The 25,564-nt window shown below is 37.1% G+C and overlaps 1 protein-coding gene across 1 annotated transcript; it reads right to left on the bottom strand.

Moving 5' to 3' along the window:
• Nucleotides 1–4,199: 4,199 nt before the first annotated feature.
• LOC147486329 (RNA helicase, ATP-dependent, SK12/DOB1 protein) lies at nucleotides 4,200–23,724 on the bottom strand. Its single transcript, XM_086570853.1, has 23 exons — nucleotides 23,427–23,724; nucleotides 23,116–23,355; nucleotides 22,734–22,994; nucleotides 22,562–22,630; nucleotides 21,752–21,833; nucleotides 21,015–21,229; nucleotides 20,714–20,821; nucleotides 18,810–18,911; nucleotides 18,262–18,462; nucleotides 17,986–18,096; nucleotides 16,863–16,930; nucleotides 16,254–16,629; nucleotides 15,755–15,910; nucleotides 15,535–15,645; nucleotides 13,890–13,943; nucleotides 12,379–12,636; nucleotides 10,686–10,795; nucleotides 10,251–10,404; nucleotides 8,235–8,700; nucleotides 6,798–7,012; nucleotides 6,429–6,667; nucleotides 4,969–5,095; nucleotides 4,200–4,825 (listed from the first exon to the last, which is right to left on the bottom strand). Exons 1-23 carry the CDS (start codon nucleotides 23,559–23,561, stop codon nucleotides 4,613–4,615), a joined length of 4,071 nt encoding a protein of 1,356 aa, XP_086426979.1. The 5' UTR covers nucleotides 23,562–23,724; the 3' UTR covers nucleotides 4,200–4,612.
• Nucleotides 23,725–25,564: the final 1,840 nt, after the last annotated feature.

The raw sequence follows: 25,564 nt of genomic DNA, 5'->3' as shown, positions 1-25,564 counted from the left end.
TTAGTTGGCCCAAACATCAACAAGATATCCAAGCTGAAGAAAGACTTGAGTAAGTCCTTTGAGATGAAGGATTTAGGTCAAGCAAAGCAGATACTTGGGATACAGATCACTCATGACAGAAAGAGTGGGAAGTTGTGGCTTTCTCAAGAAAGCTACATTGAGAAGGTGTTGAAGAGATTCAACATGGATCAAGCGAAGCCAGTCAGTTGTCCGCTTGGTGGCTAGTTCTGCATGACCAAAGAGATGTGTCCAAAGGGTGAGCATGAGCAGAGTCAGATGGAAAAGATTCCTAATGCATCCGCAGTAGGCAGCTTGATGTACGCAATGGTGTGTACAATACCGGATATTGCTTTCGCCGTTGGTGTTGTAAGCCGATTTCTGTCAAATCCGGGTATGGAACATTGGGAAGGTGTTAAATGGATATTGAGATATCTCAAGGGCACTTCCAAATCGTGTTTGTGCTTTGGTGGAAGTAAGCCCTTACTTGAAGGCTACACTGATGCAGACATGGCACGTGATGTTGACTCGATAAAGTCCACCTCCGGTTATCTGGTTACTTTTGCAGGGGGAGCAATTTCTTGGCAATCAAAGTTGCAAAAGTGTGTTGCCCTCTCCACTGCAGAAGCCGAGTATATTGCAGCCACTGAGTGTTGCAAAGAGTTGCTATGGATAAAGAGGTTCTTCGATGAACTAGGGCTAAAGCAAAAATAGTTTGTAGTTCTATGTGACAGTCAGAGCACCATCCATTTGAGCAAGAATCCGAGTTTCCATTCTAGATCCAAGCACATACACGTGCGTTATCATTGAATTAGAGAAGTACTCGAAGACAAACATTTGTGTATCGAGAAGATCCATACCGACAAGAACGGGTCGGATATGATGACCAAAGTCTTACCGAAAGGTAAGTTTGATGTTTGTTGTGCTATTGCCAGAATGGCAGCACGTTCCTCCTGTTGATTCGGAAATTGCATGGAGGAAGCCCCCCTCACTGTTCGGGAGGGGGAGATTGTTAGTTTTATCCCTCACATGAGGAGGAGAGAAGAAGTTCATTCTGCGTGGAGATGTCAGAGCGTGACCCGCGCTCAGATTGGGCTTGACCAAGGCGCCACCGATCGCACCCATGCCGAAAGACTTCCAAGATCGATAAGCGACTTCAGATTGTTTTGCCTTGCCTTGGACCCGGACCAGCGCCAAGACTATTTTTCGTGGGTTTTGCTACAGTAACCGCGAAATTTGTTTTTTCTTATAAAAACAAAATCAAGATTTTGGAAAACCTAGACAAAAAGGACTAATGCAAGCAAGCAACCAGAGAGAGAAAACCCAATCTTGAAAGCTATCAAGATTGAGAGATAACATTTATAGAGATACAACCCTATAAAGAGATAAGAGTGATCTAGTAAAGTGAGAGACTGAAAAGAGAGATTGTAATCTTCCTTCCCACTTTATATAAAGACGAGCTCTTGTGGAAGTAGACATCATTGGCCGAACCACGGTATATCTTTGTGTTGTGGTATGCGTTTAATTCTGCTTTACATTATTATCTGTTGTTAATAGTTGTTTAATGAGTTGGACATATTAGTATAGGTTGTAGTTGATATTTGGAATTTGTCTGGAGTTGAATTGTGTTCAAATACAAGTTATCTGTATAGTGGGGGAATCGATTGGCATTGGTATAAACCCCAACATTGACATCATAAGCAGCAACCCTATTGCAATAATCTTTAAAGAAGATTACTACATCTATATTGTCTAAACTCCCAATGTGTCGATTGCCCAAAGTCCCTACAACATTATGAGGATAATATATTTCTTCGCCAATATGTACATACTGTGTCTTGAAATTGGGCAATTTGACCCATTCCTCAGTATCGATGTCCTTGCAAATCCTACTTTGTCGGGTTTCAGAAATTCTACTAAAAGATAAGTAACCACCAAGATCTAAGAGTGTTGATTTACAGCAATAACTTTCATGAATTGGCTGCTTCAGCAATTTGAACATTTCGGTACACACATCAAACAACTCCAATAATATAGTTGTGTAGGATACAACAAGCCAATACCACATCTACTTGTGTATCAAAAGAGAAAAAAGACTCAGAATCATCTAATATCTTTCAGCATTTCTTTAGAATTCCAAAGGCCCGTTCAACAGTGTTCTTTATTAGTGATGAATGACAAACATTAAACAACTCCTCATTTTCTAGCTCATGCTCACTCCATTCTTTCAAGTGGTATCTAACACCGTGAAATAGAGCAAGGAATCTCGTGCAATTAGGATAACCAGCATCTACCAAGTAATAATATTTTTCTACAAGGAAAATAACATTATTTATAGGAATCATTATCTACCCCATATTACAGAAGTAAACAATACGTTCATATTTACACTTACATATACCTTCAGGGATTTTACGTTCATTATCTCCGCAACACTTCAAAATATAAGCTCATCACTTCCCATGACCCACTGCATATAGTGTAACAGCATGCCAATGAGGGAAGAATATAATTCAAATATGAGTATACCCGAACTTACGTGCGACCTAGCCCCCCAGTGCAAGCTGTCCATTACACGGCGCCATCCTCCCACCCGCCTCCAGTCAAGCGTAGATCCACTTTTGTCCATCGTCTTATCATAGTTTCTATTAGCTTCAGTATTACCTTTGGCATAGCATATGGCATCATGTGGCTAATTATCCAACCTCTCCTTCCAGAGTTCTATGCTAACTCTGTGTCGATCTCTTCCTTGAACACTTCCAATTCAGAAACACTCCCCACTTGGGAAATCAGTTTTAATGTTCGAAATCGTAGCAAGAAAATGAAAATCTCTTACGACGCTATGGATACTTGCTTTTCTGGTCCCGCTTTTGATGCTACTAGCAACACATACAAGGTTATTAGTACTTGGGTCATCAGGCATCAGGTGTACGGCTATAAATCCTATGATTGCGGAGTTCGGATATACTGTCTTGGGTCTGGGAGTTGGAGAAGGATTAAAAATCCTCCTGTTGATTTTTATCTCAGGCTTTCATAAATAGAGCACTACATTGGGAAATAAGTAGTCTCTCTAAGTATGGTGGAAACTGCATTGGAGCCATAGATGTTGCAACTGAAAAGCTTAGATTCTTTGAAGAACCTCATACAAATATTGAAACCAGTGACGCAAAGTTAGCGAAAGATGTGATTCTAGGAACGCTAGGAGATTATCTCTGCATGGTTGATGATAGAATCGATGGCCAATTTTTTATATGGGTTATGAAAGAGTATGGGGTGGCGGAGTCATGGACAAAACAATACATTATTAGGAAGGAAACGCTTGGGCCATTACGGAGAGTGTCTTTCAAAATGTTACGAATAATGAACTACGGTAGTGTCTTCCTTCATGGACGTGAAGATCAGTGTCATTATGATTTAGAAAAAGGAAAGTGTAAACATATTCGGGTTGAAGGAATTCCTTCCCGCCCTCATCAACTGGAAGTTGTTGTTCACATGGGCAGTCTCGTTTCACCTAAAAAGGATTGATGCTTCATATGCAAAATTTCATAACCAGTCAGAAAGGACTGAACACTTGCTTTTCCTTTTTCTTTTTACGTAAAGTATATTAGTATATGGCATTGGATACTGTACACATTGAGTTGTAAACTTGTAATAGGTGGTTAATTTTGTCGAACTGGTAGCTTGGTTGCTTTTTGTATCAAGCAGGGTTAGTGAATGCATTTTTAAAATTTTAAACTTGATAAACAGCGACTGAAATTTGATGAAAACTATGTACTTGGTTACTACCATGTGACGGTATGGAATACTAGAAGCAAAGTAATCCCCATACAAACATGGATATGCCCGGCAAGACGTAGTACTCCATCCTTCTAGTAAGACGTCTTCATTGTAGTGTACAATTAATCAACAATGGTGAATAAACAGCACTGGATTTCACATAAAATACAGACTGCTTCGTGAAGACTGAACAAAGAATTAATGTACAGTCCTATTGTTGCATCTTACAAAACAGACCTATTGTAACATCAAAAGCTTAATGGGTGGTTCTGTACCATCCGTGGATTTCATAGCAGATGGAGGTACCAATGAATGTATAGAAATTAGGATGCTTGAATCACAATTATGGACTTTCAGTACATTTGATTTTAGTTAGCAGTGACTCTTGGGGTTCTACTATAGTTCTATATACATTCAACCAACAGTTTCTGAAGATCTCCATCGGAAACGACTAGAATCAAATTTTGGTATATTCACCATATTGCAATATTTCTTCACTTTACCAATGAAATTCAAAGAACCTTACACATGAAATTGAACATTTACTACTGAAAATTCAATTTCCATGCGACTGGAAGAATGTGCAAAGCTACAACCATCAGATTCAAACAATTCTTCCATCTGGGCATAAAGCCCTCAAGCAATCTCTGTACAATACTCCTTTTCCATCTGAGGCCAGCGATGTGCCACAAATCCTGTGTAAGAGAGAATCTTTCTTGTATATCAACATTCCCACTGGCCCGCACACTCATTTAACCAAAATTCATGTGAGGTTTCATTAAAAAGGCACTTCTACTTGTAACACTAATCTCAGTTCTTTGGGGCAGATTCTGAGACATCAAACTCCGGTGACATATAGACTAGCTGCAAAGACAATGTCGCGTTTTATAGCATTGGATGCAGTTTCCATTTTCTTGTGAAGTGCAGAGTTACCCATAATGGCTGCAGCATTTCTAAATTCACGGCAAGTCTCATCTAATCGAACAATTGTCCTCACAATTAAACCTTCAGGTACATCTGTAAGCTCACAAATGTCTGCAAATGGTGTACCCTGCAATAGAACATGTTGATGGTAACTTACTAAGAAAATTCAGAAGTTTTTTTTTTTTGATAAGTAAGAAAATTCAGAAGTTGAACTAATCAAAAGTCGGAAACAGGTCTCTCTAACACAGAAATTTAGTAAGGATAGCAAACCTTGGCCCATTCATAAACCACTTCAACAAGACCAAACTTGAGATTGTCATTTGCATAATCCTCAGGATTTATCTGTACTTTGAAGTGCTCTTGAAGCTTACCAAGTCCAATCGCTGTATCGTACAACCTAATATATTGCAAACGAATTTATTGAAGAAATAAGGATAAGATAATATCAAAATCAATTCACAAGATTATTTCAAGTTATGGTAAAAGAATCTAAAACTTCATCCTCGTATCCAAAATAATAAACCCAAACAGTTGAAGCTTGTTTTGTTTCTAAAATACCAACAATTATCAACCTTTAGTTTCCAGTCAGCTAGCACACTAGAGTCCTTGAGTCACAAGGTATTATTGGCTCATGTCGTCCTATCCTATTGATTACATTATTTATCATTTGATTCACCAATCAAACTACGCTACTAATAAAATGACTGACAAACTCTTCTCCTAGTTAATGTGGATATTATAGTAACATACTATAATACTACTCCAGGAGTAGCAGACGCTGTGTCAGTTTTCGATTTTCTTCGTACTTCTATACATTGTATGGCATCTAATCCTATCACCCCTTTCTCTTATTTGTAACAAAATGTAAATCCACTTGGGGAGTGGTAGAGCCACTCCCATACAACCAAACCCCATGTACACTCCCATAAAAAAAGTGGCCTATCCTACAAATCAAGGGCTGATGTTTTATGGAGGTAACCTCCTCGCCTCGAAGAACATCCTCACAAAAATATCCTCTTGTTCGAATATGTCTAGCCATATCAAAACAATTGAAAATTTTGACAGTTACACTAATCACTAAAACTTGAACACAAATTTTAACAATATTATACATATTCAAATGAAAGGATAATTTGTGAAGATGGTCTTCATGGTGAAATATCTCCACAAAAAAGTCAGCCCATAATTTGTAGTGTGCGTTCACATTTTCAATGGAGTGGCTCCATCTCCCCCCCCACCAAAAAAAATAATTATAATAATTAATAAATATATATACACACACACACACACAATTCACCGTTAAAAAAAATAAAAATAATAATGATAACCAATAACTTGACACAAGCACTCCTTTTGGAAAAGGGTTTCAACAAATCCAAAATACATCTCACTACATGCCAACCTCAGAAGTATCCATCTCGCCTGGCACAATGACCACTCACAAGTCACAACCACAATGGCTTAAAAAAATAAAACAGAATAAAATAATATGTATATACATTGGTCAGGCTACGTTGACACCTCGAATTGACACCCCTACCAAAAAAGTGTACTTCCACCATGATTTTTTGGCTGATTTTTGGTAAATATGTTATATATATTTCTTCCCAGACCTAACCAACCTTTTTGATGAATTTTAATCAGCACAAGTGCACAACTAGCAAAAACTAAATCAATTTGGTACGTAAAATGATATAAATCTGTAAATAAACTTTTTAACTAGAAATAACCTCTTTTTTGCATGTGCCAGCTTAGGAGTAAGAGATGGCTCGGACGTGTTCTTTTGTTGAAATACAAGTGCAGACATGAGTGCCACAGCTTCTTCAGGCTCCAAGTCTTCTAACTGGTTATCAAACAAGCACTCTGTGGATATCAACTCTTCCCCAGAATTCATCTCGCATGCTACCCGACCCTTGATCTGCACAACAAGGTCTGAATCTATACAGCCGATTTCCTTCAACACATCAATCTGCAGAAGTAAAAGTATAAGTATTAATGGAAAAAAGATAGACTGCATCTGTGTTTTTTGTGAGTACACAAGATCATTTATCTAGCATAATACAGAAAAATGAGGGTGAAAAATTCAATGAAAAGCATACTCGGCCTTGAAAGTCCGGCATCTGTTGGAGTGCCTCATCCGACATCTGAAACCTCAATGCTTTGACTTCATCCCGGTGCTTGTTAATCTCTTTTAGTAATAAAGTGTGCTCCTTTAGTTTTGGGCAACCATGACACTTATTCTCAGCCATCTTTTGCAGTATACTGTTCCACTTGTTATATGCCTCCACAAGCAGTATATCTTTCAGCTTTAAATCTGAAAATGAACACACCATGCAAAAGGTCAGTTGCTTATTCTTCTTTTTGTTGTTTTTTTCTTTCCATACTCGTTATGAATGCACCATTCACTACACTCGAGTTGAATGCACGCCTCATCGTAAAATTTGAAGCAGCATCATTATAAACGCACTAATTAATAGAAACCTACTACAAAAATTGTCACCAAAAGAAATACGTAGACTTGGTCATCTCTTACCATGTCAATCAAGTTGGGGATAAACTAGAGAAGGAACAACAATAGGACTTAGATTCAAATGATTGTCTTCATTGTTGCCCTATTACCTCTTTATGTGCTTCACAGCCTTCATCTCAGATTCAAACGGATCAAAGGAAGGAAAGGATGCATGCGGAGAAAAGAAAAGGCATGAAAGACCCTCTCCTGAAAAAATCACATGTACCCGTAGAGAGATGGCAAACAACAATTTTCTTTGGCAGATCCTAAAAGGCCAGTAAGGATTTCTTAATGGGTTAGTTAGTGTTACAACCCCACACACACACTAGATGGCCAATTAGGGTCTCCCCCCTAAATACACACAAAAAAATTTTTTTAATGTTTTTGGGGATGGGGTGGCAATCCTAATTGGCTCATCTAGTGGGGGGGTAATACTAGTTAACCCTTTCTTAATTAATAGAGGTGTGTGGTTGATAAGAATCGAAATAGCAACACATAAGCCCACACGACAACACCAATATGAGGATTTATAACATATTGATATTCTTTATTTTATTCTACTTTTTATATTCAGAACTTTATTTCTTAAACCCTTAAATTCTCATTTTGCCCAGTGAATCTGGAAAAGGGATGTGCAGATTTATCCCCAATGAATGTGGAATCGAACCCAAGACCTTGGGCTCGACCTACCAAGTCTTGATCAGTAGACCGCTGAACACTACTCATCAAGTGACCTACTTGTCAGTGGGCGGTGGGGCCCAAGGTCTTGGGTTCGCTTTCCACCTTTACCACCTTCAAGAATTTTAATTGAGAATTGTCAATAACTCCAAAGCCTCCTTACATTTTTTCTGATTAAAATTGTTCTTCATATGTACTGACAAGTAAGATTCCCAGGGAAAATTAGACTGGACAACCAAATACTTGTTATTTTCTTCGGAATACAAGCAACTGGTGCAGTAGTTACATTTTGCATTCCAAATACCTTGCAAGAAAAGAAAGAGAAATATTCAGATCCCAGGAACCATACCTGATATTGGATCTAGAGCAGGAGGGTACTTATTTCCACCAGATTTCTGACTTAATAGTTGCTGAACCGTCTTTGAGTAGGCTGCGTTGCTGCCATCTTCAAGAAGCCGGCCCTGATCAATCTTTATTTTGCACTTGCAAATGCTTAAGAACTCCACCGGTTCAATTCCTATAACCTCAAAACTCATTCCAGCAGCACTACCATGGTGTGGTAACTTTATATTGACGGCACCTGATCCTTTGCGAGAAGTGACAGAAGAAAAGTAGTCATCGTCCAGTCCACGTTTCGATTTAGGAGTAATAAAATACCCCTGTTGCTCATTTCCACATCCCTTTTCTTGTGGAATCTCAGTAGGTGAGGAATTTTGGAAAGTTGACGGAAGATCAGGTCTCAGCACCAAAATAATATATTGCTTGAAACTAGCAGAAGGTATCTTCAGGACAACACCAAGCAAGTGATCTTCGGCCTGTCATAAAGACAGTATACAAAAATTTAAAAATAACAGAATCCTGTAATAGGTTAAAAATGTACTGACTACACAACTAAATACAGCAGGACTCATATTTCAAAAATAAACAATAATAAATGGTCAAGGTGGTATAATGGTTGAGGATTTAAAAATATGGAGCTCAATTTGGACGAAAATCTGTCTATCATGGAGGAGCATGAAGATAATCATGTAAACTAACTTAATGTATCACTAGCGATGGTGTAGTTGCTAATGATAGGGAAGAAATGCGGGATCTCTTGGCTGACGTTTGGATTGTAGTTAGTCCGGAGAGTGTAGTTTGGTCATCAAAGGGCCGTGGGCGTTTTTTCTGTTATGGGTGTATGCCTGCGGAGGTATATGGTATTCCAGAGTTTAACTGGTTGTACCGTGTGTGAGACTCTCTCTCACATTTGTATTTTTTTCTTTTTTCATCCTAATCAAATTTCACTTACCAAAAAATAAAATAAAATAAATATATAAATAAATAATCCACATTAGGAATTACTCACAAAGAGCTCGCACCATGCCCCATTAATGACAAAATTATTCATCTATTCAATAAGATGAGCTCAGCTATAACTACTCCACAAATTCATGACAAAGTTAACAGTAATCTTTGTGTAAAAATACACAAATACGCTCAAAAGTACAGAAAGCATGATGTGAGGCGGAACGCCATCAATCATGGCACCTCCTCAATAGGCATATTTATTAGATAATTTGAAGGTCAGTTCTTTGTTCAGCAAGTTGTTTAGTTAGGCAAGTAATCTGTTTCCTAGTTAAACTGGATTCTTCACTCTAGAAACCCATCTTATAAATAAGCTTTTACGAGTAGTTGCATGGAGAGTAGTTAAGAGTAATAGATTTCATAAAATCGTTTGTTGAGAAAAACCAATCGTTCTTGATGAATTGAGTACTTTCATGTTACGTAGTGGTTTTGTAATAACCCCCCCTAACCCTAGTAATGATTATGTATGCATCCTCATTTTCGCTTACATGGAAGTCTGTATCAGAGAAACTTCAAGAGGGCACTGTAGGCCATAGCTGACAGCCAACTAAAATATTTACCATGTTTATTTATACAATATAAAATTAAAAACAAAGAATACAAGGCCTCCAAGTAGAGCTTATATGAAACTCACTTAAAAAAGTATTAAATTAAAGGGAGATTCTAGGTTCAATCCCCAGTGGAGTCATTTCTTATTCTCCTCGATTTTGAGGATAAGAATAGGCACCAACAATATGTAAGTCTAAGACTAGCCAAAGGGAGAATTTGAGGTGCTGGGAAGGGATCACCTGAGTAAGACTTCATGTCTTCTACTGCACTTGAAAATATTTTTCTAATTAATACAAAACCCGCTTGCATTGTTGCAAAAAATAAAAATAAAAATAATAACAATAAAGGAGGATGTCATAGCACTACAGAAACTTGTAATGATTCTCAAGTATAATTCAGAAATCCCAAGGTCCAATAATACCTTGATTTCTTCGCAAGTGTATAAGTTAAATAAAATAGGAGTACTCACCGATTGTGATTTGACGATTACCACTCTTCCAGGCGAGAGAAATTGTTGGGACACACTAGACTGGATAATCTTCTCTAATACAAATTCCCTGTGTCTATCAGCTTCTGTCAGCATCTCAAAGTATTCCTCAATCGCAGGTTCACCCTTTATACACCTAAACAGAAAACCAAGCATTAAGCATTCCATTTAATGGACAAGGTAAACGTGACCCACTCTTCAGAAAGCTCACATAATCAAACCCAACTAATCTTATACGCTACGGCGATGAAAACATTGGAAATGCGGAAACACCAGATAAGTTAAAATATGCAAGACAAATATTTACAATAATAAAATCTATTCAATACCCGTGGAAATATGAGAACAGAAAAAAAGAAATAAGATCGATCGAAATGCCTTGAAATAAGAATGAACTTGATATATACGATGACTCACTCGATAACAGTCATAGGTTGAGCAAGCTTTAGCAAGAGCAGTTGTTGCTTCTCTGGAAGTTTCTTTTGAGCATGGAATTCAGCAAAGCTTCTCTTCAACATGTCCTCCACCTGCAATATAAATCCTCTTTCAGAGATACATATATGAACACACTCATACAAATTTCCACCAAAAGAGGGTTTGGCTGGACCAATCTCGGTCCAAGGTCGAGATTGTTGGGTGTGCAGACCAAAATGTGATTAGTCCCACATCTTGTAGCAATGAAGCTACTCTCCAGTTCGGGGCTTGGGTGAGAGATCCATGAGTGGGCCATAGGTTTGGCTGTGGACAGGCCTGACAAGTGGGAGTACGCAGACTTCCCAACCTGACTCCCGCACCCATGAAGATTATTCCACAAAAACAGCTCATTTAGATATGCCTAACCTTGATCAGAAAAGAAGAGTCGTAAAATTGAACAATTTTAGAACCTTAGAAAGTTCCTCAGCTTGAACACCACAATTGGCAAGGTTAAAATTGTCCCAATGAGCTGATTTTGTATGATATAGCTTCAAAAATGTATCTCCATAAAGTAATCTTTGAGACCAAAGTAGGAAACAGCATATAAATCTATTTGCTTGGAGGCCATAATTATATAAGAACGGGATGAGTTTAGAGCTGTGTTAACTACTAATGTAACCTCCAAGTTCCACTAAACTATACAAGGAATTAAAACATGACACTGTTCATGGCTTGGATAAATTGTGGCTACTGAATTCGCCACCTTAAAGTAATGTTCATTTTTACTATACAGTTTCCATGCAATGACTAACTAGGTTAGAGAAGCACTAAAAGAAGATGGATAAAAGCACCACCCTGCTGTTCCAGCAGCCAACTCCATTCCAAGATAAGACTGAACATATCCGTCAAATTCAGTATGGTGAACTTCTAAGGAATTATACAATATTTGTATAAACCAACATATATCAACTCATTAAAGTTGCTAACAGTGAAAACATATCTCATCAATATCCAACGAGTAAGGACAAGAACACCGAATGGCCCATAGTTAACATACAAAACCTATATGCGTACACAAACAAAATACTTTAGATGGAAGTACCATTTGATTGCTAAGATAATGCGTAAGAGATGTTGACGATGATCAACTTTTGTTGGACTAAGTGTAAACACACCTATAACACTTCGTCTTTTATCAGTTATCAAAATTATGACTTACTGATATAACTTGATGGGAAACTAATACAGACCATGAGCACGGGCATTACAGTTATAGGTAAAGTCCTTTCAGTGGCAAAAAAACCATGCATGAGATTTTATCCCATAAACAACCGAAACTGACAGCTTCCGCAACATACTGCAACAAGAGGATTATGTATGGCAGTGGGCAGTAGCACTGAATATAATTGAAGCGATTGATACAAGAACCTGGACCCTAGGAAGCTACTACATAAAAAATGAAAACCATAACCATAAATTTAAGACACGAAACAATTATCACTAAAACAAGAAAGGAATTAGGATAACTATGATCTATACTTTCGGTAACATCAGACACATCAACAACCTTCTGCTTGACAAACAATATTAAATCATCAGAACCAGATAAACAACTTTTGAAAGATGCATACTTTTATTTGAAGATTCCAAGGGAAGATAAAAACTAAATGAATCTAAAACCTGATAAAGGAACCACCTTCAGCTCTTCAACGCGAAGGAGATGCAGGATCATGATATAGGTCAATCTAAATTGGGATTCAAGCCTTGTTGCACTTCCAACAATCACATGTTTCAAATCTCTCTCCTCTGGGATTTCATCACGGCACATTATGACAACTGTGCCAATCTTATCTAAACCTCGTCTGCCAGCACGACCAGCCATTTGAGTGTATTCTCCAGGAAGTAGTTGCCTGAACTCCTTACCATCAAACTTCCTCAAGGCATCAAAGACAACCTGCCAACGAATTAAAGGTGTCAAAAGTGATCCAATTAATTCTTCATCTTTTTTCTCTGTTCTTTCTTCTCTTACTATTATTCTTCTTTCCTTTTTTCTGGAGTGAAGGGATAAATAAAGAGAACTTTGCATATCGAGATGTGCAATTATAACTGTTTGTTATTGCCATCGCCAGTAATAGCCTAAGCCTGTATTTACTTTTTGTGTCTCATAAGGCATGCCAAAGGTGTGCCATTATGATTCTACACTCCATTATGTGCATGTGGCTGGGGGTGATAATTCGGCCCTCAGGCCCTCAACCCGACCCAGCCCCCAAAAATGCCTGCAAAAAACCTCAAAAGCTGGCCCTCATAGATTTGAGGGCCGGCCCGGCCCTCATGCCTATCAGAGGCGGCCTAGGGCCTAGGTTCTGAAACATGAGCCCGACCCTCATTAGGCCCTCACCAGCCCTCACTTGGACCTCATAATGTTTTTTTGTTATTTTACATTACATATATGTTTTCTACCTTAATTATCTAGGTTATATCAAAAATTTCACTACAATTAGTATTCAATAAGGAGTAGATTAGAACATAACATATAAATTTTTTGTAATTAAATGAAAGAGAGGTATATAGGTCATATAAACTATAAAGGCAAAGTGAGTATGCAATTCTAACATAGCAACATGGTTAAGTGTTGAAAGTGTAAGGCTCTCATCTCTTCCACCATCTTTATATCTCTTTTTCTCAAGGTATAAGAATAAGTTTTATATCCTTAGTTGAAATCGATATACATAATCAAAAATATAATAAAAAAAATTAAAACCACCAAAAAAAATGAAGTAAACTGGTAGTGTATAATTCTACCAGGCCCGGCCCTCATTTGGCCCTCAAAATTGAGGGCCGAGAGGCGGGTTAAGGGCTTGCGTATTTATGTCATGGCCCTACTCAACCCGGCCCTCAGTCATGAGGGGCTTTTATGGTTTGAGGGCTGGGCTAGCCCGGCCAGGCCCTTTTAACACTGGCCTTCCACCGCAAGCAGATATGCTTGCATGTGAATAAAGGAAAACTTTGAAAAGGTCAAATATATTTATATATATAGAGACGATAAGAGTGGGCTTGGATTTGTTCGCCAACGATGGAATATATGTTACGTAAAGATGGTGTACACATACATTTCAGCATACATGGTGTCATCAAATTTCTACATACATGCTCCAGAGAGGAAAATAAAAACATCCATCAGTGCCATCCAAAAACAAAAAGGCTTACCGTTCTTGCTGGAGCATTAACCCCCATAGCAAATGTCTCTGTTGAAAATAACACCTGCATAGAAGAAACATAAGTACAAAGAAGTGAAATAACCAATAAGTCAAATACCAACCCAAAAAGTAAGACTTCAACTGTTGCAGATTCTATGAAGCCTTCTTAATTGTAAAAGTTCGAAAATATAAGCACAACCACAGAGAGCAGATGGAAGCTAAAGTAACAGGGCTACACCTTATTAATAGTCTAACTTATATCATTACCACATATTTTCTATAACTCAAATAAATATAATAAAATTAGATCCTTAAGAAGTGGTAACGAGTGTGAGGACCATGGGCAACTCATCAAAGACACAAGTCGAAAAAATAAAGTTCCAGTATCCAGGACATTATGCAAATTTTCTTTCAAGGGCACTACAAAATCAATTTTTTGGATCCTCACAAATAAAACGTGCAGCAATAAATGAAAGTTACAGATGATTGTAACTTTTCACACCACAAATTGCATTCACAGGAAACACATTTTATTACTTCCACTTCGTTTTAGATTGTTTATCCTTAGGCTGTGATTACATTCAGATAAACACACCAATCATAAACAGTAGTTTTTCAATTTTCATAATAATGGCCATAAATCTTGCCCTAAAGGAGCATAACACAACCAACCTCCACAACTAACAAACTTTAATTTGAGATATTTTTGCATTTGACATAGCGGGGTAGATTTAATACATTTTAACAAAAACAGGATCATGTGCAGCCTTAATACTGTTGAACATGTTTTAGGCTCAAGTAACGCCACAAGTGAGGCGGCGTTGAGATGTTTAGTTTAGTCCCACATGGGATGTTTACAAATTACAGCCTTGGAGTATACTATAAGAGTTCTGGCCTCTCCACTCATCGCCAATTGGTTTTGAGTTGCATGCTCCCAAAGTAGAGTTTAAGATGGTCCCAGAGCAGGGTTTACTCCATGTCACCAAAGCATGTTGCCCACATGTTAGGCTCAAGTAATGCCACACGTGAGGGAGCATGTTGAAATGGTTAGTATAGTCCACATGAGACGTTTAAAGCCTTGCACTATAGTATAAAAGTTCTTGGGCCTCTACACTCATAGCCAATAGGTTTGGAGTTGGATGCTATATATCTATATTTCATGTCTGTAAAATTTGGAGCCCGTACAAGCTATTATCGCAAAGATAATTAGCATCTAGCTAATTGGTCTGATGACTATGAAACTTCTTGAATCTTGTTCTACTGTTTTACTGCAGATACTGCAAACCTACAAAACTTGATTCCTTTCTTAAAAGTATCTCTTAGTCCCTAAAATGGAGGTTCTTTTCAATGCTTTCAAGAGGATGTGCCTGCAGGTGATAACTAGTATCCATAATTTTGAGGGAGGTTATGATTCAAGTCTACAACAGAGCTCCATGCCTAAATAGAACCCACACAAACCGGCTTCCACCTAGAAATGCTTCAGTCAAAAGATCCACACTCAGCCATAGTGCCACCAAACTTCTTATAGTTTATAGTAAATTAAACATTTTGTTTGTCAAACCTTGTGATTTAAGCATAGGACAATAAGAAATACAGAGAAAATAGGAAAATTCAGGCAGGCTCGGTAAACAGTCTGGCTCGGTAAACAGTCTTACTTTAATCACGCCACGACAAAAAAGCATCTCAACAACTTCTTTGACAATTGGAAGCAACCCCGCATGGTGCACGCCAATCCCTCTAAGCAGAAGGTTTTGGACTCTGACAACCTGCAAAAAGCATTAATATACTGAGTACCCAACCCTTAATGATGATTAAATTTGATGTGAAAAGAGTCAAAAGACCAAAGGAAAAGAAAATAAAATGAGCACTACAAACCTGTGGGAGGTTCCTGTCCGATCCCTTTAGGCGCGAAAAGGCTTTGTCACAGAAAACACGAATTTGACTTTTCTCTGAGCTACTTGTAAGATCTGTAGTGGTCATATTATCAGCAGATTTATCACAACGGTTCTTTGAAAAGCAAAAGATAATCACCTGGTACCACAAGCCAAAGCAAAACAACATTAACCTGGTAGTATTAAGTAGCAAGTTAACATGATAAACTTCAACATAGCAAATGCATCAAATCGTCTTAGGTGATGGAACATCAACAATGCAAATTGCACAGTGAAGCTAATAATCTTTAAGGTCATGATGCATGCTTCAAATCAACTAATTTTGCATGCTTCAACACAAAATAACAAAAGCTGCACCTCTAAATATATCTGCTAGCTTAGTTTTGTGGTAGCATATGCAAAAGATGAAATGAAGCACTAATAAATATATAGCAACTTCGAAAAGCTAAAAGCATATCAATTAAGATAAGTATCTAACATACAGGTAAAAGGGATTTCTTTGAAAGCTTGTTTATAAGCTGCATCCACAAAGAAGCTTCTGATTTCCGTGCTCCCCAGGTGCTTTGGTTAGGTCCAGCAGTACCTGAAAACTGTCCAGCATTTTGGGTTCCAGAATGCTTCTGCTGTTTACCACGGTTAAAGTTTTCACGCTGCTGCCGCACAGGAGCCCCACCATGGGGTGCTACAGAAGCTGGAAGTGTACCAGAACCACCTCCAGTTGTACTTGAATTTTTTTTCTTGTAAGCATCTTTAGCAGTTTTCAATCCTTGAGGCTGAAAACTCTCACTCTCGCATATTGTATACAACTCCCCAGAATAGAAAACGCAGTGTTCCAGAGGTACAGGTCTTTTAGTGGTCCTGAATGACATATACCAAAAAGTAAGAAATATAACCAAAACATGGAGATTATCTAACTATAAACAGTTGATCAGAAAAAGATAATTCAATGAAATTCCAAAAAAATAAAAAAGTAGTCAGTAAATCAGAAGAGTGTGAAAAGTCTGTTTTATTATATTATTAAGATATTGAGATAGCAAGATGTTTTAACACAATATATTATCTTTTGCTATAACAAAATACTTGTTACTCACCCTGTAACACGAATTTTCTTCTGCTTTGTCCGTCCAATCCAATCTGCGAATTCTACGGTATTTGGCACCTACAAAAATGCTAACATGGATTGATATGCCGGTTATCTTGATAAAGAGGAAGGAGGTGTGGGTGGGTGGGTGGAGCGCAGGGGCAGTGGGCAGGGGGAGGATAAGAAACCAAAAGAAAATATAAGGTGAAAGGAAGATCTATCAGGTCAGGTCAGGCCCCTTTCAACAAATTCCCTTACATAATAATTATGAGAATAATGGATTACAAGCTAATGAAATTATCAATAGCAATGCATCCGCATATCACAAAATTGTTGAAAGCTATATTTTTCTTGCGTTAGAATGACGATTTCAAACCAAAACCAGAGCTCAAAGGTACGGAGATAGCACTATAAGGATATAAAAGGGTCAGGTTACTATCAACTTCGAGCAGCCCATGTTTCCTCGTGTATGCCAGCTCAGGCTTCCCAGATCAAAGGGTTGGGAGTACAATATCTACTAGGCAGGGATCACTTTCAAGCTGAGCAAGGTTTGGGAAAGCACTACTTCTATCAAGCTCCAGTCAGGCTCTAAACTTATGACATTATTTGCACCCCCTAAATAATGGTAGGAACTACATACAGTATTTATCAAGCATTTACCTCCTTTAATTGGGGGTAGAATATCCTTGAAATGCTAAGAATGGTCTTTGGTTTCAATTCTACATGGTAGCTCGATAATCATAGTTTTCTCAAGTTCTCAACCCCAAATTTACTCAATGGAGGTCCACGAGCCTACTTGTTAAGAAGATAATCATAATAATTAAAAGAATCCTCCTTTGATCCTTTCTCTATTTCTCTAATCTCTTCCAAGCATATATAGATGGTCATCTTACTTGCTATCTGCAGATGATGTCTTCATCTTTGCAAATGCTCATGGAGGGTCCTCAAGTACCTCTATTCTCTTTTGGGTTCATACCAAAAATCAGCATGCCAAATCATCAATAAGAGCAGAGGAATCTTCTTGAACCCAATGAGCACCAGCAAGAGAGAACCTTAAAGCATAAGCTTTGTATCAAGAAAGGTTTTCTACAGCGGAATATCTTCTAAACAATTTAGGGGTAAGAACTACATACCGTAGCTGAAAGGAGAACAATATTAACATGTCTTGGAAGCATGATAATAACTTCTTCCCAAACAACCCCTCTTTCAACATCATTGACATAGTGCACCTCGTCAAATATAACCTATTTTTGCAGATCAAAAGAAACCAAAGCAATGTTATGAATTAAGTGGACAAAAGAGAGAGGGATGGGAGGGAGAAAATTGAGTGGGGAGTCTTAAAAGGTCGAGTAAATGAGCTTCAAAACATAATAAATAGGTTCACTATACCATATTAAACAAACACTTACCCATTCAATATCGCGTATAATATCAGCACCTCTGTAGAGCATTGACCTTAATATTTCAGTAGTCATGATTAGGCAAGATGCCTCAGGCCTTAAACTAACATCACCAGTAAGAAGACCAACATCAAACTTCCCACAAAAATCCCTGTACTTTTGGTTGCTGATGGTTTTTATGGGAGCAGTATATACAGCTCGCGTGCAATGCTGCAGTAAAAACAAATAAATTATAATAAAATTATATTAAATAATAATAATTAATAACATAACAAAGACCAAAAAACTATACAACACCGGCATGTAGATTAGTTTGGTCAGATAAAGCTTCTTATATGTGAGGTGTCAGGAGACTAAGAGTTGCAGTACAGGATGAAAATCTGTATGCAGGTGATGCAAACAAAAAAAGACATACCTCTACACCTAAATGGCTTTTTATGTGTATACCTCCAGAATTAATCCATTTCTTGGATTCGATTATAAAAAGGACATAAGTAAACTTGGATAATCTAAGTCAAAAGATTATAATCACTGACAACGAGAGACCAAAAAATTACTTTTGTTGCCAAAGCAAATGCATATTCTGCAACAACAGTCTTTCCAGCAGATGTATGGGCAGCTACAAAAACAGATTCCCCCTTCTCAAGATAATAGATAGCCTGCATTTCAAGGTACATATGTGAGATGTATGAACAATTTATGCTTGTTGTACAGAACTTGCTAGTGCAGCGGATTATGCTGAACAGGATTGGATTGTCATCAGACAATATGCTCATGTTAATAACTAAAGTTCTAAGTAGATTAAGCTGAACTCATACTAGTATAAAACCCTCCAGTTGTGAAAGAACAAGCAGTTTTTTTTATTTTTACAGCTAAGAATCTTTGGGGTAAAATAAAGATGAAATGGATTTGAAGTTGTTGTTGTAAAATAATGGTGGTGGAGATCCTCCTTGGTTCCTACGCAAGGGATGGGTCGAAATAAAGAGATTGGCCCATTCTTACTGCCTCTATTGCTCAGAGCACTTTAGTTGATAAACAAGAAAATTATTTTAATATGCCTCGAAATCTTCCTATAGCTCATGGCCTTATCTTACTGGACAAGGCAGTTCCTGTAATATAAGCGTTCAATGTTCGGGGCCACTAAAAGTTTCAATAGAGGAAGTATCTTGTTTGCATATAGCATACTAGAGACACGTTTTTCTTGTCATTTAAGGGGTGGGGCTCATTAATCCCCCCCCCCCCCCACTCTCCTCCAGTTTTAATATCTTTACATTTTAAATAAATTGATATGGGTTGTCCAAAATCCCTCCCTCTCTTCTACAACACTTACTCCAACAACAAATGTGCACTTACCAACTGCATGTCATTGTGAATGGTCTAGACATGATGCATTGATGTACTTAGGCAATACAAATTTATTTTTATAAAATAGATCTTTATGATATGCAATATCAGGAGAAAAGAGCAAGCATCATTAATTCTGATTGTTAAACTTTGGAGCATCCGACTCAAAACCAATGGTCAAGGAGTGGAACGGCCCCAGGAATGGCTATACTATATTCAAGGCTTTAAAAATCCCATGTGGGAGTGAGACTTACGAAACATCTCAACACGCCCCCTCATGTGCTTGAGCCTAATACACAGAGTACCATACTTGGGTGGCATGTAGTCAATGGGCCCTTTGGGCCAATACAGTGGGACTTACTAAACATCTAAACACGCACCCTCATGTGCTTGAGCCTACCACGTGGAGACCAAACTTGGGTGGACGTAGTAAATGGGCCCTTTGGGCCAATAGTATACTCTGCTCTACTATCATGTTAAACTTCAGAGCATACAACTCAAAACCAAATGGCATTGAGTGGAGTAGCCCCAAAAATGTTTATACTATACTACAAGGCTTTAAACACCAACACCCCATGTGGGACTATATACCAAACATCTCAAACTAATCATTGAAACAAATGACCGCCTACACATAGCAATGGACTTGACAAGGGGCCGGCCAAGAAAAATATTTAATATATGTCTTGATGCTTGTATCAGAGGTTATATATATTTGTGGAACAAACAAGAGACGAAGGTTTAAAAAAATGCACTAAGCTGCGCTTGTATATAGTGCAAATTGGTTCAGGTAATAATTTTTATTCATCTCTTTTCCACTAGTTCTATTTGTTTCAAATTGTCATTTCCATCTCTTTCCATAAGAGTGCCATCACAAAGCACATACTTAGCAATATCCAAAGTCAAAAAGAATATTGACGTCAATAGAAGCAGCATCTACTTGCCATATACAATATATTGCTTAAAATTCAAGTTATAGTAATTCATTGGGATACAGACAATAACTAAAACATCAGGTTCAACGTGGATAGAAATGCATAATTCCCTCGGAGTGGAGAAAAACATGTATATAGCTAAATAAATCGTGAACACCACAAAACAAATGAACCATCATTACCTCCTTCTGAAATGTATCCAGTTCAAAAGGAAACTCAAGGGCCATATCAGGAACTAGTTCACAGAAACGATCTGCAATGGACTCACTGCCACTGGCAATAGCCCAAGCCTGCACATAGCATATGTACTTTGTAAGGAAATCATTTCAGCGCATGGACATGTCCAGAAAGGGATATGGAAGTAAGATTTTAGTTACAGCTATATTACAAATGAGGATTTTAGAAAGGCACTGATATATTTGATGATTTCTTTAGGGGAAAAATTGATCAAGCTAAGCCATAAAGTGCTAACGCCACACATACCTCTTTCTTCTGTGGCCCACCAGGAACGCTTATTTCATTTGACCCTAATATCAACCTCCCTGTATCAGTCGACAGTATCTCATCCAAAACTAAGGATTCGGTATCATGGACACTACTGCATAAGTCAGCCTCCTTTTTCAGTTCAGTATCAGAGACATTTCTGGGTATGTTACCCTCTTCTTCCATCTCAATTCCTGCCTTGGCCGACTCTGCATCTGACAAACAAAAAACAACACAATATCAGTAGAGAACATATATCTATTCTACGACACCAAATGGATACACACCATATCTTACACCATATAACATTTTATTATTTTGATAAATTGTATCATGTAAGAAAGGTCACAATGTTTTATTTTATTTTGATCGATAAAAGCCAATATACTGATATTATGTAAAAGGTTACATCAACACCTAGGGAATGCAAAAGAATATACATATGCTAATCTAAGTCCCAGCGGCGTTATTTGGCACAACTAAGTCAATACCCTGCCTTGAGCGCTGACAGTTCATGATAATCCCAATTGCATCCCATGAGAACTCAAGTCTAGATCTAATAGTAAAACAAGCTACACCAGCAGGTAATCCAATGGTTCCTATAGTAGGGATTTCAAGAGAAAGATAGCGATATTGAGTTTTTGTACGGGCAAACTGTTTACTTCCTATTACATCCAAAGAGACAAGCTGTAAAGGTATACTGATCTCATTGCATACTGAGTGAGTTTCTAATGTACCATCTCGGTGTTGTGATTCTTCGATGATATCATCTTCCCAAGCTTTTGTGAACAAGTCATCAAATTGCACAGATATCCTACTCTGCAGATGAAATAAATACTTAAAAACGAGACCAGGATAAAGACATACCACTATCGCACAACAATGAATACAACAAGGAATGTGGGTGTTTCGGGCATGAACAGGTTAATTGTTTTTAGAGTAAGAGAGAGTGAGAGAGACTACATCAAACAAACTGATGAACTAAGTAACCCTACATAATCTTTTAAAACAGTTGCACACAGACTTCGAACATGAAGAGGGACACATGCACAACATCAATCTAAACATCGAGGAACTCCTCTTTGAATGAGCATATAGTTCCAACTTTTCAAGTGATAAGACTTCAACAATTTTGTGTTAAACTGGGACTATACTGTAACCTAATAGCGTACAATATTTGAAATTACCAGTTTCCTCAATGCCTTGCTAAGGGAGCGGGAGGTGGGATGGCAAAGGATGAGTGAGCTAAAGGATGCTAGCCTAGTTGAATAAGATGCAATTATGCAAATATGCAATCTAGAATGTATTCCAGGTCATACCCAAGCACTTTTAGTGCGTCAAGTTATCTTTAAACGTCTTTGTTGTATAGACACCCGGGCCCCTTTCTTTTGACAGCTTTCTAACATAACCTTTCATTAGTGGAGATCTCTGATTTTAAAAAATACATATGAACATTGTCATCTTTTTTATTAAGAAAATAAAAAATAAAAAATACAGTATAAATCAATACAATTACAGAAATCTGCAGTAATTCATGATGGACTAACCAGCTTAACGTCAGATGAGCTCTTGACTTCGCTCTGTTCTTTATAGACTTTCCACGAGTATGGATGTGCCTGAAAATATAGTCTACAATTAAATATGTGCAATAAGAGTAATTAGTGTAGAAAGATTGTATAATTTTCTCATAAAGTGTTTCTCCAATCAAAATTTCTTTACCATGAGATCTCCCAGATCCAGTCCATGCTTAAAACCGGGAGGAATACCCTGAGCAGGACCGCCATCAAGAATTTCGCGTACCCATTGACCACTTCGAGCACCCTCAGGGACTACCTTTTGAGCAGACTGAGATACATCCAGACCTCCCGGACGGAAAGGACGATTGCCAATGCTGCCTCTCACAAAATCCTTAGCAGGTCCAGGCATGCGTGGCGTAGATCCCGACTCATGAGCGCCTTCCATTAATTCTGATACATCCATCTGCATATATTAAACAAAATCAACTTCCATACGGGGAACTAAAGAGAACGAATATAAACATGTTTCCGAACAACTTTGGCACATGTAAAGTATGTAAAAGTATAAATGAAGAATTACATACCTCCATCGATCTGGGTTCCCAATCTTTAGGCCGCTTGAATGGCAATTCATATTCGGGAACAATGACAGTCCTAGGCAATGTTGGTTCTAAATGCACCTTTGCCATGTCAAACCAATCGAAATCCCATTGCCTTCCTGACTTTTCTACAGAGAACTCATCCTTGTCCAATTCCGGTAATAGATACTTCTCTTCCCAATGTTTTTTAATAGACTCGGGAGTTTCCGGTTGAAATGCTGATGGCTGATATATAAAAAAATCATAATCAGTTGAAAATAGAAACCCTAAAAAGTAAAATGAAGTGAGTTACTTACAAGGATGAAATCAGGAAGAGATTTTAGTGGATCGTAACGTTCAACCGGTGGAAGTGGTTCGATTCTAAGGTGTCCACTGTAACCACTGAATCCAATTTTAAATGCTATATCGGTTCCCGCATCCACTCTATCCATCTTTTAGATTTTCGTGTGTTTAGTTTAGCCTGTTTCTATTTTTTTATAATAATAATTGTGTTTTGTTTTCGCGGGTGTTCAACTCTTTTTTTTTTTTTTTTTTTTTTAGTAGTCGGAATTTGGAGTGCCCAATTTCCAATTTTAATTTAGAAGTACCTCCCTCGAAATTAGAACCAGCTCCCCCTTTATTAATAATTTAGAATCCCCCTCAAGTCACTGAAATTATACAATTATTCCCCACTTAAACAAATAACAGAAGAGCCTCTCTTATATCACTATCACTGAAGTTATTTAATTAGCCTCCCAATGTTTTTATTCCACTTATTTGAATTACAATTATAATCCATTGAAACCATGCTACCTATGGATTTCGAAGGGCCGGTTTGAATACTTAATAACTTATGCGTAGCTCGGTTTGCATACTTGTAACTACTATAAAAACCATATATTCATGTTGTAACTATTAAGAACATTCTTTTGTTTGGTTTTGTAGAAAATGATATTTTACCGATTTTTGTTTGTTTGAAAAAAACATATGGTTTTTTCTTTTTCAAATGAGCTAGTTTTGTGGTGGCTTCACACAAACACAATTTATTCACTTTCCAATAGTAAATAATACTTCACGAGACTTTAGCTAATTAATTGTATTATGTGAAGTTTAACTATAAGATGTGTTATGTGAATGTAAACCCAATAGCTGATCTTTGCGTCAACATTTGATTTTGTAAACTCCATAAGCCCGGCTATGGAGTAACCTAATATATTGTGATTGTGGTTCGGTCGTCGTATACAAAAACTATTTTTTTGTTAAACTTAGAAAAAAAAAATAATTAGAGGGAAATATTGTTGTTTGGTTCCAAGATTACATCAAACTAATAACCCTAAAATAAAAAAAATATTCAAACTCTATATAGTTAAAAAAAACACCTTGAGTTATGAAATAATAAAATTTGGGTAAGAAAACGAATTTGTTGCAACGTTACATCGAACAAAATCCTACAAATAATGAAACATTTAAAATCTAAACAAAATAATTAATAATTCATAGGTCTATGAACTAGTCGAATTGGGAAACAATTGATTGTTTACAACATTACATCAAACAAAACCCTAAAATCGCAAAATATTTAAAATATATACGAATTCCCAACAATTTACATTATGGGAAAAATTGAATGGTTCAAACATTACATCAAATAAAAACTTTAAATTCGATCATAAAGGGCTTAAAATCTATACCATACAAAGTAATAAACAATCTATGATTTTTTTCAAGTAATATATTGAAATAAATGCATGGGATTGTTTAAATATGACGTCAAACAAGATCATGAAATATTGGAAATTTAAATTTTGTATATACGAAATAATAACAATAATAATAATAAAAAAAGTTTACAATTAATGACGATGTTGGCGTTAATCAATTTAGCGGCACCTATAGAGATGTTTTATAAAATTAATACAATTATTCAAATGTTTGGCAATATTCAACGTCTTTTATAGTGGGTGGTCCCAAAAACTTCCAAAAGTCGTTGTCTTTGATAATATAACGCTAAAAATATAATTTTTTTTTTTTTTTATATTTTCAAGTTATGTTTATACTTTTATCAATATTTTGAGTTTTCATTCACTTACTTTGTTTTTTTTTCAAAATTATAGGCGAGCAATAAAAAACTGGAGATATGCCTCCAAATTATTAGCATTTTATCTTATGTCTCCCTGTATAGAAGTGGCATGTATCAATGCCTTCAATTTATTTGTTAATATTTTTTGTATTTTCTAAGTTGGACTTTCGTTCTAAATGCAAGACTTGTGAAAAAGAACGTGTTCTTCGCACATGTAATGTATTTGTTCATAACCTGCATTAAGCTTTTCTAATTCCTTGTCTTGGCAAGTTGATGATGTTATTAATGCATAAGCTTTTATTAATAAAGCTTCTTATATGGTCAGCAGTAGCAAAGATGACTTATAAAAAAGAATATGTTATTCCAAGTTGGTAT

The sequence above is a fragment of the Coptis chinensis genome, chromosome 7 (assembly GCF_015680905.1).
Source record: "Coptis chinensis isolate HL-2020 chromosome 7, ASM1568090v1, whole genome shotgun sequence".
NCBI lineage: Eukaryota > Viridiplantae > Streptophyta > Magnoliopsida > Ranunculales > Ranunculaceae > Coptis > Coptis chinensis.
This window is presented reverse-complemented; position numbering and strand designations above follow the sequence as displayed.